The sequence below is a fragment of the Lutzomyia longipalpis genome, chromosome 3 (genome assembly GCF_024334085.1).
Source record: "Lutzomyia longipalpis isolate SR_M1_2022 chromosome 3, ASM2433408v1".
Taxonomy (NCBI): Eukaryota; Metazoa; Arthropoda; class Insecta; order Diptera; family Psychodidae; genus Lutzomyia; species Lutzomyia longipalpis.
In genome coordinates, this window is record NC_074709.1 from 3,318,076 (window position 1) to 3,338,517 (window position 20,442).

A 20,442-nucleotide genomic window follows, 5' to 3' on the forward strand; every position below is an offset into this window, starting at 1 on the left:
TGAAATTTTCTTTGATGTGCTTTATAAAAGTGGAAAGGTGCGGAAAATACATGGCGAGAGCGCCTAAGAGTGCAATTTCCGGCGATGAGTTTCTATGTTTATAGGCTGGCACACACACCTTCTACACCACCCCATAAAGTCCTCATGTCCTCGCACACTAAATAGCACAAAAGTTCTATCAAAATATTCTCACGCTTTTTAGAAATGAAAACCAATTAATTTTCATTCTATCGGTCCTTCACCTCTTTAACTATATTTACTTCATACAATTAGTGTTTGAAATAAAATTCAAAGACGAAAATCTGTCCAAGAGTCTGAAAATATTTTTATTGCATTAAATTCTTGCGGTAGGTCGCGGCTTTGTCACGCGGGTTTAATCGAAGTTCAAGCCCGAATGATTTAACATGTTTTTTTTTTTTCACAAATACCCAATTCACTTTTATCCGTGACTTATAAATTTTTCTGCACCGCACGTATGGCAAAAAATAGATAGAAAATCTATTTATACAAATATACTACGAGATTTCACAAGTGTCGTCATCACACATGTAGGTATATTTACCAGAAAACTTATGGCACATGATCTTTGAAAACTTTACGGGAAGGGGTGAGTGGCAGGCGAAAAAGAAAATAAATGATTTTCTTATAGCGCAGAAAATTTGTCACAATTTATTCCTTTTATCAGAGTTGTTCTCATTCCGTTTCTTTCTAGATAAAGTTTATTTGATTGTGGGGAGGAAAAATCAAACGAATAAATGGTGCGAAAATACCAATAGAGCAGATATTTTGCAAATGTTGAAAATTTTTGATTTTTGACAAAGTATGTTTATTTTTCATCTTTAAAAAGAAGGAAAAATAGTGACGTCATTTTCTATATTTTTGTTCAAAATCTACTAGAAGATTAAACATCTCGATTGTTTCCTTTCATGTTGCGTTTGGCTTAAAAAAAAGTGAATAAATTGAATAAACTCCTTTTCATTTTAGAGAAATACTTAAACCTAATCTTTATCTATTATTTAAAATTTCGCATCAACTCTACAAAAATTATTTTCAAACATTTCTTGCCCACTTTACCTTCCACTGAATACACGTGACAGCATAAAATACCGAGGGAGGCAGAAACCTTTCCAAAAGAAAACCCAAAAGTTAAATTTTCACAATGTTCTTCTGGTAGGAAAATTTTTTTGCAAGTCTGCAAACTTTTGAATTGTACAACTTCAATATTTCTGCACCATTTTTGCCATTTTAGTAAAGAAAGTAATGTACAACTATTCAGGGTGATTTCCTTGTTAGACCAACATCGATAAAAGAGGGAAAAAAAATAGAGCAGTTTGGTGTATTTTTGGACAACAAAAATATCCACTTATTGCGTGAACATAACAATTTAATGGTGCCTCTCTTTCTTCCATCTTGGCTTTTATTGGTTCTGGAAAATTGAAAAACCATCAATCCATCAATCGACACTCTGCACTTTACGTGCGAGTTCGTCCTTGTAATTTCCACTTTTTGGGTAGCTATTATTAAACTACAAATCCATCGAATTTTCCGCCATTTCACCCTCTCCTCAACCATGTCAATCGAATTTTCCACAGATAAAGAAGAATCCCCATTTTTTTTTTACCTATTCTCACGTGAAGAGAACATTTTTAGGCAAAAGTGGGAAAACTAATCAATGGCCCTATACGTTTCATTTCCTCTTAAATCCTTTCAAATCAAATCCACTATTTTGCACAATAATAATATAAATCATTATTTGAGCGGATTCACTAAATTAAATGGTACACGAATTTACCTTATTTAGCATATTTCTGTTAAATATTTTTTTTGCTTAATTCTCTCGTGTGTGTTAAGCTTGGAAATATTCTTTTCATTCTTTATTTTGCCAAATCAAATATTATTTTAATGTGATTTAATTTGCACATAAAAAGTTCATAACTGTGCACACAACCATCTTTTGCGGAAAGAAAGACATCACGATTTTTTCACCGCAGCAAAACACAAATAAATTCCAAAAATGAGGTTGAAAAATAAAAATTTTTGCTCATATACCTAGTCATTGTTGAAGGACTTTTTTCACACCACGTTATTATCACTCCTTTTCTTGACAATGGAATAAGGTCCTTTGATAAATCACTGGATGTTCTATTTTTTCTTCTTTTTCTTCGTTAATAAAATGAAACCATCAGAACAGTTCAAAGTGAAAATAATCACTGACAAATAGAAGGAAAATGTGTGCCGTTGAGCGTGAAGATTATATTTTGCGAAAATTCCCCGCGATGTGATGTTTTTGATTTTCCACACAAGACTAACGCGAAAACTGTGAGTGAAAAGTCTCTAAAAGCTTATTGGATTGGGTCTGGCGTGTGACTTTGATTCAGTTGTTTGCGCTTCAGCAATATACATAAAATTACACAGGCGGATTATATGTATATGATGTATGCAAAAAAGAACTTTTGCTAGTTGAGAACGTGCGCCGCACGATACAATCCAGAAAGGTGAGGGAAAAAGCTCCCATAGTGTGAAGAAGCGCGCCAGCCTTCACCTCATGCCCGCGTTGCGATGGGAAAATCATAGGTATATAGCTATGTGTGTTATGTGCTATTTTCCTTACAGTGGGAAAATCATCAATTATCGCGGTATTGTTGATATGTTGTTGCGGAGAACCACCCTCCGTCTTTGCTACAACGTCATGCATTCCATTGAGAGACTTTTGCCGCAATTGGAAAAGCGTCAGGAAGTGAGTTTTGTGGAAAAACATTTAAGAAAATTCAAGAGAAATGTGCGTTATTTTTATTGCGTCATTTGTAGTTTATATATCGTCTGTTGGCGTAGGAATGTCTGTGATTTGTCTATGAATGCAAAATATCTACATAAAAAAACACAATTTACAATTGAATGAGTAATAAATATACGAATAAACATAAAATTATCTATTTTTCAAAAAGTAAAAAATAACTATGGCCTAATATTTTTACGCTAAATTTATCTTTCTCAATAGAATAAATCTGTGAAAAATTCTTTTTTTTAAGCTTAAGAATTTTTCATCCGTTTTTCACGGGGCGGGTAGTGTCTTTTAGAGAATTTATTGTCTAGTCTTTTGTGTAGACTTTACGTCAATATGAAGTATTATAGAAATCCCTATATATAACATACATGTACGTACATAAATCCAATTGTAGGTCACAACACCTCGTCTTCAACTCACGAATCATAAACACATTGTTGGAATATTAAATAAAGCAACAGTAGTTGAACTATTTTGAAGGAAAAAAAACTTAAATTTGCAATTCTATCAATTTTCATGAAGCAGCAAAAGAATTGTAACAAAGATGGAAGAGATTTTCGATCGCAGTTATATAGTTCTTTCTGTTGCTCGTCTAAAATAACATCTGGTTGAATTTCGGGTTTCTTAAGTTGGTGGTTTTACAATAAATTAAAAGCTTTTATGACTCACACTGCGGAAAAAAGAATTCGTTTTATTTATTACGGTTCAAATATTGGTCATTCTGAAAATTCATTCATTCGAACTTGTTTTTCATGCCACCCAACATAAGTCCAACATGGCTTTTAGTATAAGAATGTCTCATTTAAATACATATTGCTTTTTTTGTACAAAAAGCTGTAAATTGCTTTTAGCTTTAATAAAAGAGTTTGTTTGGTATACACATAATTGAAAAATGAAAATGTAGTCATATTTTCCTCCGTATGAAGAGAAGGAAACCTGCATCTTGAAAGGTGTGTTTGGCAAATGGTAGCTAGTAACAAACAATCACCTAATTGCAGGGAGGAAGAGGAATGCAATTACATGAAGAATAAATCACGATTTTCACAAAAATGACCTTCTATGCCAGTATAAAAATCTCGCGCCATGTACTGACAATTTAGATATGTATATTCTACATGGCAATTATTTAGTTTTTCTTCTTTGAAACAAACCCCAGCGTTTTTCTTATCTTCACGACCGAGAATTCGTGTAGAACAACAAAAGATAAAATTGCCGTGGAAAAAAAATGTTGCAGCAAAAACACTCTCACCTACAAGAAAGAAAATTTTTACTCTCGCATAGAGTTGAAGGTGAAATAAAAAGTAAGTGAGAGTGTGTCCTAAATTTTAACAAAAATCATATTATGCAAGAAAAGAATTATTTGGAAATAATCCCATGCATAGCAATATGAGAAAAACACCCACCTTACAGCCATTTCGGGAAGATTGGAAGACTTCCAAACGTATCTCAAGTCACTCCATCATCAGTATTCGCCTCCAGATTTTCATCTCTTGCGTTCTTCACACCTTCTACCATCATCTCGTCTGGCCATAATTGGTGCCATGGTTTTTTTGGTGCGTAGTTGCAAACAAACAATATAAGTACCATCTGCAATGAAAGATCGATGATGAAGAAAAGTACAACAATGAAGTTATTGAAAATAAGAGTCAGACAATTAGCTTTTCGTGCCTATTAAGTGTTGGTGTGAACACATTTTCAATTTTATCCACCACACAAGATGAAAACTATCTTAGATGAGAATACTAGTATAGCTTAAATTTATGATAATTGCAAGCATCGTCGGCATTTTTTTTCTCAATAAGTCTGTGCTAGTGAGAATGGGAAGTTGTTTGTTATAGGTAGACAGAGTTGAAGATGAAAATTAGAAATCAATTTGTAGATGTTAGATTGTAAGATTTTCCGCGAATCTTAATTCTTATTTGTTCATTTTCAAAGTAATTCGCGTATTTTCTTTAATTTAAAATGAAACCAATTGTCATTAAAAAAAAAACCTTGTATGCTCTATTTTATTCATCTCTGTGTTCTCTTTAAGAACATTTTTTACATACAGAAATCATCTGCCGATTTCTTATCAAGCATTTTATGCAAAAAAAATCATATTTTTTGTATTGTTTGTTCTCATCCCATGGGAACAATCTCTTATCTATTACGTAAGGTCATTTCAACTCTGACGACGACTGATGTATGATAAGCCCGCGCCTCACAATAAAGTAGCTTTATGTATAGGAGAAGTCCAGTGTTACGACCGCACCGCATATTCCTCATGAGATCTTTCATATATACCTACAATATATTCTCTATAGAGGCGCGAATTCCCCCCAATACCAAAACAATTGTGGCTCCAGCCCAAGGGGGAATCGCCAGTATTTTCTGTGACTCCAGTGAGTGAAGTTGCGTTGCGAATGGCGAGAGAAATCTCGTGATTTTCCTCGCAATCTTGTAAAAGTAAAGAAAACAATTTTCTGACCACGCATTTTGTAATAACAACGCAGTGAGAAATAGAGAAAAGAGAGAAAAAAAAAACTTATAGCCTTATTTAAACAACACCAATAGGTATTAAACTCTAATGAGGCTAATCTGCATTAAAGTGCAGTCAACTTGCATAAATTAAATCGATTTTGGTCATTTGGGTGTCTCAAAAGTACATCATCTTGTGGCATTAGAACGGAGTGAATGTTGGAGTGGAAAAATTATTAAGTGAGAGCCCAAAAATATATTGTGTATAGTGACAAATTAAACGACGCGAGGACATCCATCGAATTGCTATTTATTTTCAAGTTCAGTGAGTTTCTGTGGCGTATATTTTGCTTGCTATAAATTTTGTACGCTCCTCACCACCCCCTTCATATATATTGCTGTCGCATCATCACGCTTCATGGATTTTGTCGTGATGCCCCAGAGTATGATCACATGGCTGAAAATATTTGTCATTTAATCGCACAACTTAAATGGAAAATATATTTTCCATCACAAAAAAAATCATCGTGCACGGAGAATTTTTCAAACTAACAGCATTCTAAAAATGTTTTTTTTTCTATTGTGAAAAGCTCGTTTTCCTGAAACACCTCGCAAGCATCCGCAAATCGCATATTTTTGCTGCGAAACTCTGTGTATGTGATCATCATTCATGACATAATCTTATTTGCCAAGTCTGTGATTGACGAGTAAGAGAAAATAAAATAAAATACAGACACAATAGCAATTCACAACAGACCAACAGACAGCATCATCAAAAACAGTCCGTTTTAATTGATTTCATTTGACGGTCAACTTTTCCGAACTCTTGAGGTCAATCATCATGGAGTTTTTTTCATATAAAATGTTAATTTACGAATTCATTTGCACAACAATCTTCCAGCTGTAAATTTTTCCGCGCACCACTATTCAGACAAACTGTTTTGCCTCTATTCTTCTCCTTTGTTGATAAAATCATATACTAAAAAAAATTTTAATCGTTCCCCCAAGAATTCATAATAAACAAAACTTCTAATATTTACAAAGCCTTAAGAGAATTGTTATTAGATAGAAGAAAACAAGAATTCTATGGAGTAAAAATGATGTCATCTCTATATGATGATGAAAATTCTTGACCTGACTGTATTTAATCGTCAATCTATTCCCATGTTACGTCCTCTAAATATTGCGAAAAAATCTCTATTTTATGAATAATTTTCTTGTTGCTTCTCTGAAATATATCGAGGGTATCCGCATTGGCACTTTTACACACAGAATAATGTGAGAAATAACGAAAAAAATAGAGAATGTACAGGAAAATAAATTGTAAAAGGTATTATCAAACCCACATTGTTCTCTCAACATTAATTTTTTACGATAAAAATTTTCACTGCATCATCTATCATGAATGAAAATTAATTATGCGTACGATTACAATATACTTGTTTTTTATGAAATGAAATACCCTAAAGCAATTTTGCATACGCAGTAAAATAATTGTTAGAATTTCATTTCAAATTGCAATATTCTATTAATTTTAACCAGTTTAATCTCAGATTATTCTAAATTTTAAATGTAGGATTCAGTAAACTTTGTAGATCCATCGTTGGTTCGACTTCGGCTCAAAGGATCAAATTTTCACGAACAAAAATCCCACATTTTTCATCATTGCGCATCTTTCGTTGAATGTTCGCGCATTAATTCAAACAAATTTTATTTATTAGATTCCTGATCAGATATTTTGGCTAAAAGAATCAAATTTTTCTTATTCTCCATGAAGTCCCTGATGAAGATACTCAGCAAGCCGAAAGCTATCTAGAATTGAAATCAAAATTCGAGTTTAAAACCAAACTTTCAGTACAATATTGTACAAATACACCAAAGAACAATAAAACAAAGACACAGTATTTATACAAAAAAAATAAATTGTAAAGAATCATTTCTAGCGTAACTAATAAGTGACACACTCTAAACATTCATAGTCAAACTTGTGCAGCACTTTATGTGGCAATTTGTGAATAGAATACAAGCAAATAAGAATGAATTATCTCCTCTGTTCAGTACTCTATGTAAATAGACATAAAGTTACGTGAAAATACTAAAATGTGACTAAAAAAAACACATCTCAAATAATGCGCGAAGGTCGAGAATGTTATTCCACCAAAAAGGTGCGCGTTCAGAGATCTTTCCACCGGCGCGCTGAAAACATTTGCGTCAACACGTGGTTTTCTTTTTTTTCTACTTTACCATTCCGCGAAAATACAATGAATTTTCCCAATTGAATCTCCTTTGTTCGAGTTTTCTTCGCAAAATCATTTTATTATTGAAAAGAAATCAGCAAGAAAGAGATTTTTGCTTGTACGGGGCAGTCTTGTAAACAAGCAAAAGTGGATGAATAAAATTAGACTGGGTATAATAATTAAATTTTCGCGACCAAGAGTGAAAACTCGAATGTCCAGAGAGCTTGTTTCCAATTGTTCTGCTCATCGTTTTTCCACCAACCACCTCCCCAAAGTCACCATTATAGTGCAAATAAGAAAACAATTTTCTTGTGTACCTGATCACTCAACGTGTTCCCATTTAAAGCAAAAAAAAAACATTCTCTCCTTTTTTTTGTTCTTTTGTGACTTTGTCAAGCCCAAATGTGTAGCTCAAAATTGAGATTAGAATCTGCAAGATGTTAAAAAATTATCAAGATTTTAAATCAAGACTCACCTTTGCAGACAACGTAATTCTCGACTGTGCAGAAGATGGGGAATATTCTGTGCAAGGAGCGTGTTGATCGAGCGGGTGACTCCAAAAATCCCATTGACAGAGTTATTGGACGATGTGCTCAAGTAAATATATTGCAAATTTGTACTCTCTCTATTTATAGAGAGCGCAGCAAATAAATGCCCCCCAAATGAGAAAAGCTCACGTCACTCAATATAATTGAATCTTCTTTGCTAATTTTAGCTCTGTCCAAATGCCATGAACCGCAAAAACGGAGAATCCTGGAATAAACACATGTAAGATCATAAAACTCTCATTAACTTCACATTTTCACGACAATAAGAAACCTTTAACTACCTATTTTTAAAACATGATCAACATGGGTACAAGGTGTTGAATATTTTAGGTGCACACAGACACCAAGAAATGCAATTTAGTGGCAGGTTTAATTTTCTTCTTCATGGTTGGAATTTCCTATCAAAACGAAAGATTTACATAATTTACTTTTACGATTGTAATAAAACCAATAAAATTGATAAAAAAAATATCTTTCAATGAAAATTAAATGATATGTTTTGTTTTTATAAAATACGAACAAAAATGTTTATACTACGATGTAGTTTATTTTGGGAATAAGTGGAAAAGTTGATAATCATTCCTGCAAATTGATGAGTTTCTTGATCGTTCAAATTCTCGCAGATTTAGCATAATCAATATGTTTTGATCACGTTCTTCTATAAATCAAGAATTTTTGGTTTTGCAAATCGTTCTCTTTTTTATTCTCTCAGTCAGCTATTTTTTGTAAATATATATTTTCTTTGAAGTTCTTTTACTCATTACAAGGAATGCCGTTGCAACTGCTAAACATAACTATGTAATTTATTTATAGCACGAAGATTTATTATATTTGGTATTCCTTATAAATGTTGCATGAAAAATCACAAAGCAAGAGCATGAAGAAAAAGCACAAAGCATGAGTTTTAGGATGAAAGAAAGATACAACTTTTAGGGCCCAAAGTCATCATAAGAATTTTTCAGGTTTTTTTTTAAAGATTTTCTTTAGTAATTTTCCAACTTTTTCTATATAAAAAAAATCATTGCAGATACGAAACGCGACCACATCAAACTCAGCCCACAAAGCTTGAAGCATTTAGGAATTCAACACTAAAACTCGAAGAAAACAGTCTTCAACAGAAGAGCAAAGCTCCTGGAAGTACAGACATGGATCCCACTCCTCCTGTAGCGCCACCCAGGAAGAAGCGTCCATCTATGCTCAGCCACGACGGGCGAAGGGTTAAGAATGGCTTCAAGGATGTCTTTGGGATTGAGACACCACGAAGATTCTCCTGCGATAGCGTTGACAATGCCACACGTCCGCGAGAGATGGGTGTCGATGTTGGGGTTCCACTGAAGCAGAGCATAAGCTATGACAGCACGGGATTTGCAGACTTCAGTCAGGAAAATTCACCAACAAATGAGCTGGACAGGAAGGTTCTCCCACGGGTGGGCAATAAGAAGTCAGATAAATTCTTCGGGGAGAATCTCTCAGACTGCCTCTCCGATGAGTACGTGAGTGATGATCAGACGAATGAGGAAAAGAAAGCACCCAAGGATGCCATTGAGAAGTTTGTGGAGGAGAATGCAGTGCCCGTTGAGAAGGCTATGATGCAGGAAAAAGCAAAGGTCACCAAGACAAACAGCCTGGATAAGAAGGCTGAATTCCTCATGGCAATGCTCGATGGGTATTCTGAAGAGGAAGCTCACTATGCTGGAAGGACTCCAGTAGAAGAACCAATTATTGTTCCCAAAAGGAAGCCGAATAAGCATATTTGTGATGATGACGATCACATGCACCATCGACACTTCCACAAACACGAAATTGCTGAAGCTTCTGATAAATCTGATACACTTAAATCAATTCCCGGTGAACCTGGACCGAAGAAACCTGAAAGGGATTTATCAAAGTATCGGAAATCTCTTGAGAATCTCGATGATACGACAGCAGAAAATACCACAGAGATCACACAAGTAGCAGCAGATGTGGAGAAACCGGCAAGGAAGAAGAGAAGTATTAGTCGAGAAGATCTTCCAAGTCCTCCACCACGTCCTGTTAAAACACCCGAAAATGTTACAATCCTGGAGGTAGGAGCAACTCAATCTCAAGCACCGCCAATCTCCCCTAAACCGAAGCCCTTGAAGAAGATCCCATCAATGCCCAACAACTTGGTATTGTCGACCAAAATTGAACCAAAACGACTGCAGAAGTGTCAGAGCTCAGGATCACTCGTACCAGAGGATCTTATGAGTGAAATAAAACGAAGAGTCTACGAGTTCCAAATAAGTCAGGAATATTTGCCCGAAGATCATAGCCGTGCTGATGGGTCAGAGCTCGTTAAGCCTCAATCCAAGCTTGAAAAACGCAAAGTTTCCGTGACAAAGAAAATCAGCAATGCCAGTTCCATTGAACTTGATCCAATCCTCGATGAAGATCTCAGCAAAACTAAGTTCAGCATTGGAAATACCGAAGTAAAGATTACGGAGGAAGTTAAGGAGATGGCAAAGGAACCAAGAGGATCACTGGGGGACATCAGTGAGACCGCAAATGCCATTACGGAGTTCTATAAAAGTGTCTCGGATTTGATTCCGGACAAATTAATTGAGAATTCATCACACCAGAATCCTCCACAGGCTCTACATCGAGAGATCAAAGAGGATCACTTTGTTGCTCCAGTTGTAACTTCCACACCAGCTAAGAAGGATTTCGCAACTCCACCAATCAAAGAGAATGCCCTTAGTCATCAAGTGAGTCAGGAGAAGGCTGAAGATAGCCTCAAGAAAATTCTCCAGGATCCGGAATTTGATGTGAATGCCATTTCGAGTGTTCTGGAAGACATCTATGCAAATAATAAATCCATCCTTGAGGATTTCCAGAGTTTCTTGGAAGTTGAAGCTGATAGTCTTGAGGATTTTGAGATTGTATCTCTAACCAATGGGATCACCAAGGAGTCCAGTAATCAAGAGAAGAGTAACCAAGTGCCAGCTATAACAGTCGAGAAGGAACCAGAGCGCAAACGAAGGCAGTCAGGATCATCAAATGGGAGTATCAGTGACGACAACTACACGGACCTCATTGAAGACACCCCAAAAGAACAAGTTACCAACAAAACACTCCTGGCTATAGCCCAGGAACGTGGTCGTCGGGAGAGTATTGACGATGTGAACAATTGGTTCGATAGACACATTGATTCCCCGCTTAATCCCAAAATTCAGACTCTCCTGCAGGAAGCCCGAAAGGGACGACGAGGATCGGATTTCGTTGTCTACGACACCACAACTCTCTATCCATTTGGCAATCACAAGCGCCACGGATCGGAATCAGGAGAATTCTTTGACAATCTTCATCCCTCAAAGAGTGCAGATAATGTTGCGAGGGACAAGGATACGGCAACGGAAGAGGATCATTCGAATCTCCTCAAGTTCCTCAAACGGGAAGCTCATGCAGATCGAGCACATTCCGTGCCCAACAATGATTAATTAATTTATAGATTTACACAGAAAAATGCGATATTTCGATGCTTTAACAATAATTAATAAAGTTACCTCCTATTTTACTCCATTTTTCGTGGATTTTTTTAAATGAATTTTCACATTTTCCTGGATTTTCTTGTTGGAACGGAAACTTTATTCACAAAAGAATTTTTCTGTTTGTTTTTTTTCACCCATAAGTGCCCCAGGATCCCAAAAAATGCGTCTTAATGCCCAAAAAAATGGCGGAAAAACAAGGAAAATCGCATTTTTGGAAAAGCAAAAAAAAAGTTCGTTAAAGTTTAAATTTTTCCCCACAACTACAAGCAAACATTTCACGCACACACTCAAAAAACTCACCTACACAAAGTGCGATGGAAACACTGAAAACACCGACACCATTCAAAGTTACCGCCAAGAATCCTGTCAAATTGTCACAATTTGGCCGTTGATGGGTTTATCTGTCTTGTTTTTCTTTTTTACAAAAAAGAAAAAAAATGTTTACAAAAAATTTAATTAAAAATGTGATAAAATACACAATTTCCCGAAACATTCAGGGCTCCCAAGGTAAGCGTTAATGGCCCAAGATGCAGAATTTGCTGAAATACAAAAGAATTCTCTTGTAATTTGCAGTTTACCGGCATGGAGAATTTGAGTGGCAAGATCCCAAATCGGAAGATGAAGTGTGAGTGAGATTCCCCAGTAAGATAGCGCCCCATTCCCACACTTATTCTGTTCCATTTTCCAGTGTAAATATCACCTATATAGATAAGGATGGAAAACGAATGGCTGTGCGGGGTAAAGTGGGTGATAACGTGCTGTATTTGGCTCACCGGCATGAGATTGAGATGGAGGGTGCTTGTGAGGCTTCTCTGGCCTGCACAACGTGCCATGTGTACGTGAAAGATGAATACCTGGATCGTCTTCCTGAATCCACTGAGAAGGAAGATGATCTACTCGACATGGCGCCCTTTCTCAAACAGAACTCCCGACTGGGATGCCAAATTGTCCTGACCAAGGAACTCGAGGGCTTAGAATTGCAACTCCCCAAAGCCACGAGAAACTTCTACGTTGACGGACACAAGCCCAAGCCACACTGACTGGAAGTAATCTCTGTGTGTTTTCTTCTCCAAATCCAGATTTGTTGATCATCATCATTTTTTTAGAGCAATAAAAGGTATTCTTTAGTATAGCTCAAGTTGTTCAACTTTCGCTTGGAAGATTTTATTTTGAGAAGGCACACTCATTATAAATTACACGATTCTTTGATGTAATATTTACAGTACATAGATTAAGATTAGTTCCCGGAAATTACTCTAAAGCCCACCACCAATGTGGGAGGCTCCCCATTTTTTTTGTCCCGGTGAGCTTCCCTGGGAAATCAGTCTGTTACTTTCAAATGGATTAGCGATTAGTTAGGGGGGAAGTTACGAAGGGGCGATGCGCGTGGAGGCCTCTAGAGATCCGTTGTAGTGGGTTTCCTTCGCACGTACTTGGCAAAGTAATCAGGTCGCCAGCATTTGCAAGAACCCGGAATGAGGAACCAATCGTAGTAGAGGCGAACCTGAGAAGAGATTTTTTTTAAAAAAGATTTATTGAAATTGAACAGAGAAATTAGCAAGAAAATGAGATTTACCTGGAAGCAACCAATTTCATCGTGTCCATCGCAATGAGGTAATTTCCCAGATGAACTTCCTGAAGCATCAGATGCCTCAAAGTTCGATCCGTCTGTTGCAGTTGACAATCCAGCACGTTTCTGCAAATACTGCTGGTAGGCATTGAAATCCTGAACAGGTGGTGCTGTTGTTGAGGTTGTCGTTGTGGTGTAATCATCATTGTTGGGGTAGAAGATCTCCGCAACGAGGAGGCTCACCCAGCGTGGGGATGACAAACAACCCCCGTCGAGGTAGTGACAACGTGCCTGGAGGCATCGTGTCACTTCCACAGTTTGCGTAAAGTAGCCCTCATAGGGAATTTGCACAACGTACCGCCAGGAGCCCTGATAGTTCTTTGCAAATACCGGCGTAGCGTACTCCACTTTTGCCGGACACGGAGTGGGGGGTCCATCGTAGCGTGGTGGTGCTGAACCTCCCGTCTCTTCACGTCTTTCCGCCACCTGAGACACAACCGGATCACCCTGAATGGCGCGATAGAGTGTGCAAAAGCTGCAAATTTAACACAAAAATTAGCAAAAAGGAAAAGGAATATTTTAAAAGTTTTCTCTTACATTCCACCACCATCACAGAATTTTCTTCCTGAACGAACATCTTCAGCTTTGGCACTCCTAGCAGCTGAATCCTCTCGCTTCATTCGACTCATCCGGCGTCCAATGCTGCATAAATATGAGAGAAACAAATTACAGGAATGAGCATAGAAGAGATGTGATAGCCTCAACACATGTGTACACGTACGCATTGTTATCGATGGTCTCGACAATCTCATCTGGAAAGACTTGAGTCACCTTGGGAAGTGTGTCATCTGCCTTAAGAACTGGGAGTGTCTTCGAGAGGAATTTCAACGTCTGATTCCGGATCAATTCACTGAAAAGGCAACAAAACATGACCCAATTTTGTCTCCGTGCGAGGTGTTTGTCTTTCAGGGATTTCCCTCTATTCGCGCTCATTCAAATTTTTGTTGATTTTATTCATTAAAGACGCGCGTATTGTTTGCAAATTCTTTTCAATTTATAAATATATTTTTTTCCATTTTCAATTTTCTAATCTTTCGAAGAATTCATACTTACAATGGATATGGCTCTCCGAAGATATTCTGCCGCATTGGATTCCTCGGGATTTGCCCCTTATTGAGATCCCCGCAGATGTTGTGCACTGAGACGTAGGGCTTATTGTTGATGAACTCCTTGCAGTCCACGTTGACGTGGGTGTATGGTGGGGGGCGTACTCTGGGTGGGATAGCCGATGGGGCCTCGACAAAGGCATAATATCCCTCCGGTGGGGGCTCCTCCGTCTCCTCCTGTGCCAGCACCCTTCGTGCCGCCAAAAGGCACACAGCGACCTATTTTTTCAGTTAAAAAGTGCAAAATGCAAATCAACAAGCGAGAGTCAACGACACCCAAGGAATGCCGCCTCGCGGAAAAGGCCACGGGGCAAATGGTGTCAGAAAAAAAATGTTAAAATGTACGGTACATTTTTTAGCACAGGCCTCGTTGGGTGTTTTACTGGAAATTGTCACACGCAAACATACTGCAGTGACATCATATTGCTTTAGAATTGTTGAAAATAAAAGAGCCCAAGAAGAGGAAGCGGATTTGCATTGCGGGAATGGCTACAAAGAAATTTCTATTCTGTCCCCCTCAGCTATTTTTGGCTCATTTTTGAGCCAAAAGAAAGAGATCGTAGATGTGGGAGAGAGATTAATTTGCATTTCGAAAGCATTGTTAGCCCACCTGAGAGAATTTAATTCTTCTACTATAAACTTGGCATATTGGGTTCTTTTATGATGGATTCATTGTCAATAAAATTATTTCATTTTCACGCTTAAGCTGCAGGAAATATTCTTGAAAGACTGCTTTTTTTTTTTTTTGATCTTTCTCAGGCTTAGCAGGAATCTCCACATGCACAGGACACACACACAAATATTAAGGATAATAATTAAGATGTTCTGAGGAAGAAAATTCTAAGAATAAAAGGAACAAAACCTTTTCATCACGTTTTGTTCTATCAAAATGAAAATGGTCTTAAAAAACATTTATAAAGCAATTTAATAAGAAATTAAAGAAGACGAAATAAGGCGAGATCTGGGCTAAAAAAGTCAAAGGTTTAGGTAAAACCCAAATAAATAGAACAAAACACCCTAAGAAGAAGTTGAAGGGCAGAAGATTCCCTACAAGGATTAATTGGGGATGATTTTTGATTATCTCAATGGAAAATGTTATGTTTTGATTTTTTTCTAACGCATTGAATGATTTTTTTAATCCCAGTCTCTCCTCTAAAAATGTTTAAATAAATTTAAATGCCTTTTAACACATTCAAATGAAATCAAAAGAATTTGGCTTGAGAAGAATAAAGACTTTTTATCGATATAATTTCATTTAGTATTCAATAGAAACTTGCTTAAAATCTTCGAAACTGAATTAATTTAATTTAAAAATTCCTACTCTTTAAAAAATAATTAAAGTTGCAGTTATTCCAAGTAAGAAAGAATATTTTTCTTGGCCGTTCTGGCAAAGTGACTTTCGCAATTAAAATATGGGTCAAGCAACTGTTGCAATATACATTTTATTGAAGCAATAAACATAATTATGCTAAAAACATTATCATACAAAAAAATCATAAATTAACCAATATCGTGTTCTTTATTCTTGTTCTTGGCCGAAAAGAATAAAATGGGATTCATTTTTTTCTATTTAAGCGATGAGGAAGAAATTGAGAAAAATCTTTCCACTTGGATGCGGGTTATATTGTGTTTGGGGTTTATTCAAGTTCAAGGTTACATCACAATGATCTCTTTTTCCGTGTCGAGGAATTCCTCGAGGCGGTCGCGATGCAATTGAGATGAATTGAGTGTGAAGAAAACTGATGTGTGTAACTTTTACTGCTCTCCAAAACGAAAGACTTGAACGCTCTGATGAGCGACGAACCTCCACACCATCTAGCTACTGTGTCGAATCAATTTATAAAGCGATGCATCTTCTTGCACACACATTGGACGCCGCCGCGAGTGTGGTATGGTATGCAAACATGATGCAGAGGAGTGCGCGAGTTTCCCGTTAAAAAAGACCAAAGAAGCAATCCATAAGAATGGATCGCAAATGGATTTCAATAGCAAGCCACCTTTTAATACATATCACTCCAACTAACGGGTAAGTGTGCACGAAGAATTTATCCGGCGCTGTGGAGCAAGAATACAAAAATTATTCCACATCTTCTCTCTGAAACCAATACGCTGGAGAAGCGTGAAACCCAGTTAATGGGTCACTGGAATAATTTTCTCATTTCTCATACACTTTTCGTTCTGTCTTCGATGGCTAACATCATACTACATATACATAATGCCCACCACCAGCCCGCGAACAAGGGCACGACAAGGGACTCAAGAAAGGTCATGGGCCTCATGCCATATACAAAAAAAAATTCTTCAGATGAAAAAATAAAATTTTTCTTACCAAGAACAGCCTGATTTCCATCATGGCAGCACTAAAATCCAAAACAACTCACTCAATCACCGTGAATCCCTTCTTGGATTAATTTCAACAACTCAAAAAAATATTAGGCACACACGGATATATATATAATACAAAATATATTGTAAGAACTCAAAAGCACCTCTTCTGGTCGAAGACTCAACACCAACTGAAGAATCTTCTCGTGCACAGACGAGCTGTACTTCCGCGGAAGAGCGATCATACAACCCAAGAAGGGGCAACTCATTGAGAATTCACATGTACCGTCATTCTGGGAATTTATAATCGTACATAGAGAAGAATAACGAAATGTTACTGATCAATTGTTATTCATAAATCATCTTATAAAAAACCACGTGTTCTGAATTAAATATTTTTTTATTATGCGTAGTACATTGCACAAGTAATGTTATCATTAAGAAAGCATTTTACTGTGACGATAATAAAAAAATGATTTAGCGGATTTCATTAGATTTATTTACAAAATATATATTGTTAATTTTTTAACTAGCTAAATGTTTTATCTTGATGCTGTCTTGAGAGTCTTAATATTTAGGACAAATTAATTAAACTAATCTACTGAAATGTTAGGAATTCTTTGAAAAGTTTCTAACTGTTTCTGTTGGACAATCAATAAAAACAATAAAATCACAGCTAAAAATTATATCGTCGAATTCGGGAAATTAACAAGGAGTCTATTCAGTTTTGCTTATTATCAGGCTCACACCAAATTAACAAAATTTTGTAGAGCGTCAAAAAAAATTATTTGAGAAGGATTTAGGTTAATGAAATAACCCAAAGATGAGAAAAAAAACATAAGTGTCCAGCTTATGTTATAATATGGAATTCAAGTTTCGACTAGTTTCTCAAAGATTTTGAACCTGAGGAAGAACACGTAAATCTACGAAACGTAAGTATTGATTGATAAGATGAGGAAATGAGCTCATTCAAGCCTGTATGGGTGAGGATCTCATTCGAGGAAACAATTTTGACTTACTATTTTTTTCCACTGTGAGATCTCATAGAAAAATCCGGTAAAGATTTCCCACAAAATGCAACAAATGACGTCACTATTGAATTTTTGTCTCACTGACTTATAAGCTTTGAATCTGCTCATTTAAAAAGTCAAATCTCTTGTTGGATTATCCCATAGATTAAAAACTGAGTAGAATTCTTGAGTAGAGTTCATATTTTCTGTTTTTTAGTTTCTTTTCTTTTTTTTTCAATTTAATATATTATCAAATAAATTGCAATATTTGCATTAAATAAAAGTATTTAACTCATGCAATTACTTACTATCTAGAAGTCCATAGCCTCGCTTTGTGGATGAGTACAATAGGGTACCTCTCCTCCCACACTGAGATGCCCCTTTTTTTACAACAAAAAAAAGAGAACCAACCAAGAGTGAGAAGGCATCTAATTAAATATCAATGGAGGTTTGTGTGATTCGAAGACGACGCCAGACGCACTCGATTCAGAACAAAAATAAGCCTCTGGAATTTTTCTGTGCTCTTTCCCTAAATCTCATTTGCGGGAGTAGAAAATTACCGACGACCTCTTCTTATTAATTTGAGGTGAGGAGAAAATTATTATGCAGCGTCCAATCATTTTTCCCCACCTAATAAATTGAGATTATCATCTCAATTGATCGATTGGTCAGTCAGTGTGTGGAAAAAATCGATCAATTGGTAAGAAAAGAAAATCCGCGTCAGCAAATTAATTTTTTTTTGTTCTTCTTTATTTGTTATTGATTCAAAAAGTGCCACAGAGCCATAAGAATTATTTGAGATATTTGAAGATCTCCTCACTCAATGTTTCTTCACACTTGATTGCCTCAAATCTTCTTATATGGGGAGGGAGCGCTTCATCCAGAAATCACTGCCGCGAAACACAATAACGGGAATATCCAATTAGAGCGCTTATGAGGAAAATCAGAATTTATAATAAATTCTTTCTTATACAGAAACTTCTTTTTTTTTCTTTGTTAAAAAAAAAGAACATTCAACCACCATTTGATGAAAATTCAATTCAATTCACGATGAATTCCTCCCGGGAATGGAATTTCTTTTGCACACAACACAAATTAGAACAAATCTCCTTTTTTTTGAGGGGGGTAAATTGAAAACACCACAATTTTCCTTTTAGCTGTGATTCTTTCGAAGAAAAGAATAGCACAGCTTCTGTGTACCACCTAAAATGCAATGTTGTCCGATCGGGCTCAAACTTGGTATGAGCACGAATTAGGGTCCCCACATTCCAAAAAACGTATGCTCCAAAAAACTTTTCCGTCCGTCCGGCCGGCCGGCCGGCCGGCCGGCCGGCTGGCCGTCCGTCCGTCCGGCCGTCGTATAAGGCTTAATAACAAGAGAACGGTAATAGATAGAGACTTGCGGTCAACGGCAAAGTTCATATATCGGGTGGAAGACATCCGATTATGAGGTCAAATCCAACCCCCCACCCTTCCGTCCGCCATTTTGGAACACTCCTAAATTTTGTTTTCACTATATCTCAGCGCCTGTAATAGCTAAAAATCTGAAATTTTGATATGTTGTAGGGGCCATCAAGACCTTTCCAACGATACCTCATTTTCGAAAATCGGTCAAGCCGTTTAGTCAATATGGCCACCACAATTTTTCATCGAAAATCGGCCATAACTCGAGAACGGCTTGACCGATTTTGATCATCCCGGGCTCAAATGAAAGATCTCAACAAACCCTACAACTCTCTAGAACATCCAAAGTTTCAAAAGTGACCGCTAGAGGGCCAAAAATCAAAAACAAAATTTTCGATTAGTTTTCGATGAATATCTCGAAAACTGTACGATAGATTTGGATGAAATTTCAGTATGTTATAGTTGACTATATTATCTATCTCCATGCCAAAAATGAAGAAAATCTATGTCGCCGTTCTCGAGATATAGCCTTCCAAAGTTGGCATGTCATATCTCGGGTTCTACAAGTCCGATTTTAATCAACTCAAGTGCAAATGAAAGGTTTCGTGAAGCCCTACAAATATCTAGAACATTTCAATTTTGAGAAATGACCACAAGAGGCGCTAAAGTCAATATTTTGCATATCCAAAATTTTTAAGTCTAAATATCTCAAAAACTGTACTATGCATTTCATTAAAACTTCAGTATGTTATAGCTGAGGTCAATACCTTTCCAACAACAGGTTATTTAAGAAAATCTATGGAGCCGTTCAGGAGATATAATGGTTTTAATTTTTTATTTAATTAATACGCAAATTCTTAGGCGCCCCGCGAAGCGGGGCGCCTTATATATAAGGTATATGAATATAAATGCAGAGTAAAATATAACGGTAAAATATAAATATATATAGTTGCATGTTTAATTAGTACGCTAACTATTTGGCGCCCCGCGAAGCGGGGCGCCTTATATATAAGGTATATAAATATAAATGTAAATGCAAAGTAAAATATAACGGTAAAATATAAATATATATAGCTACATGGTACAGATTAAGGGGAAAAGGGAATGTACATGGTAAGTTTCACTTACAGGCTGTGATTCTTCCTTCAGAGGTCAAGTTAAATATATGTAAATGCAAAGTCTAATAGGTAGCTGCAGAGTATGGATTAATCAGAAAAGGGAATGTACTGGTAAGTTTCACTTACGGGCTGTGATTCTTCCTTCAGAGGGCAGTCTAAGTATGATATTTGATATAAGTTTGGTGGTGCAAACTCTGGGGAAGGATGACTCGCGCCACGAATCACAGCCAATGCGCGAGTTAGCCTTCCCCCAGAGTTTGCACCACCAAACTTATATCAAATATCACACTTAGACTGACCTCTGAAGGAAGAA

The 20,442-nt window shown here is 36.6% G+C and overlaps 7 protein-coding genes across 14 annotated transcripts in view; 6 read left to right on the plus strand and 1 right to left on the minus strand.

Moving 5' to 3' along the window:
- The window catches only part of LOC129794093 (GPI mannosyltransferase 3), a 1,193,052-nt gene that overhangs the window by 1,148,862 nt on the left and 23,748 nt on the right, over positions 1 to 20,442 (plus strand). The gene's annotated exons all lie outside the window — the stretch shown is intronic.
- LOC129794120 (cytoplasmic tRNA 2-thiolation protein 1) overlaps positions 1 to 20,442 on the plus strand; it is a 1,132,104-nt gene that overhangs the window by 1,087,914 nt on the left and 23,748 nt on the right. The gene's annotated exons all lie outside the window — the stretch shown is intronic.
- The window catches only part of LOC129794129 (plasma membrane ascorbate-dependent reductase CYBRD1), a 1,128,201-nt gene that overhangs the window by 1,084,011 nt on the left and 23,748 nt on the right, over positions 1 to 20,442 (plus strand). The window lies entirely within an intron of this gene.
- Positions 1 to 20,442, plus strand: part of LOC129794176 (cuticle protein 8-like) — a 500,748-nt gene that overhangs the window by 456,558 nt on the left and 23,748 nt on the right. The window lies entirely within an intron of this gene.
- On the plus strand, positions 5,142 to 11,567 carry LOC129794066 (muscle M-line assembly protein unc-89-like). 4 transcript variants are annotated; one of them, XM_055834655.1, is made up of 4 exons: positions 5,142 to 5,562; positions 7,963 to 8,076; positions 8,195 to 8,247; positions 9,055 to 11,567. In XM_055834655.1, the coding sequence occupies exons 2-4, from the start codon at positions 7,990 to 7,992 to the stop codon at positions 11,483 to 11,485; spliced, it is 2,571 nt and encodes an 856-aa protein (XP_055690630.1). In that variant the 5' UTR covers positions 5,142 to 5,562; positions 7,963 to 7,989; the 3' UTR covers positions 11,486 to 11,567. The 4 variants fall into 4 exon arrangements, with proteins under 4 accessions (XP_055690630.1, XP_055690628.1, XP_055690629.1 ...); XM_055834653.1 differs by having other exon boundaries at positions 5,143 to 5,567; XM_055834654.1 differs by having other exon boundaries at positions 5,143 to 5,338.
- On the plus strand, positions 11,958 to 12,668 carry LOC129794171 (adrenodoxin-like protein 1, mitochondrial). Its single transcript, XM_055834819.1, has 3 exons — positions 11,958 to 12,043; positions 12,110 to 12,161; positions 12,225 to 12,668. Exons 1-3 carry the CDS (start codon positions 11,974 to 11,976, stop codon positions 12,574 to 12,576), a joined length of 474 nt encoding a protein of 157 aa, XP_055690794.1. The 5' UTR covers positions 11,958 to 11,973; the 3' UTR covers positions 12,577 to 12,668.
- On the minus strand, positions 12,660 to 20,149 carry LOC129794115 (uncharacterized). The gene is made up of 6 exons (XM_055834744.1): positions 16,602 to 20,149; positions 14,220 to 14,491; positions 13,888 to 14,016; positions 13,704 to 13,808; positions 13,113 to 13,641; positions 12,660 to 13,040 (listed from the first exon to the last, which is right to left on the minus strand). Exons 1-6 carry the CDS (start codon positions 16,623 to 16,625, stop codon positions 12,933 to 12,935), a joined length of 1,167 nt encoding a protein of 388 aa, XP_055690719.1. The 5' UTR covers positions 16,626 to 20,149; the 3' UTR covers positions 12,660 to 12,932.

What these genes read in the sequence shown, in the direction of transcription:
- LOC129794066 (XM_055834655.1), top strand. Translation starts at nt 7,990, where the DNA reads ATGGGGAATATTCTGTGCAAGGAGCGTGTTGATCGAGCGGGTGACTCC. An exon ending in TTATTGGACGATGTGCTCAA is followed by an intron (nt 8,077 to 8,194) that starts GTAAATATATTG and finishes TGCTAATTTTAG; the next exon opens with CTCTGTCCAAATGCCATGAA. An exon ending in GAATCCTGGAATAAACACAT is followed by an intron (nt 8,248 to 9,054) that starts GTAAGATCATAA and finishes AAATCATTGCAG; the next exon opens with ATACGAAACGCGACCACATC.
- LOC129794115 (XM_055834744.1), bottom strand. Translation starts at nt 16,625, where the DNA reads ATGATGGAAATCAGGCTGTTCTTG. An exon ending in TGGAAATCAGGCTGTTCTTG is followed by an intron (nt 14,492 to 16,601) that starts GTAAGAAAAATT and finishes CTGAAAAAATAG; the next exon opens with GTCGCTGTGTGCCTTTTGGC. An exon ending in TTCGGAGAGCCATATCCATT is followed by an intron (nt 14,017 to 14,219) that starts GTAAGTATGAAT and finishes TTGCCTTTTCAG; the next exon opens with TGAATTGATCCGGAATCAGA.
- LOC129794171 (XM_055834819.1), top strand. Translation starts at nt 11,974, where the DNA reads ATGTTTACAAAAAATTTAATTAAAAATGTGATAAAATACACAATTTCC. An exon ending in AAACATTCAGGGCTCCCAAG is followed by an intron (nt 12,044 to 12,109) that starts GTAAGCGTTAAT and finishes TGTAATTTGCAG; the next exon opens with TTTACCGGCATGGAGAATTT. An exon ending in CCCAAATCGGAAGATGAAGT is followed by an intron (nt 12,162 to 12,224) that starts GTGAGTGAGATT and finishes TCCATTTTCCAG; the next exon opens with TGTAAATATCACCTATATAG.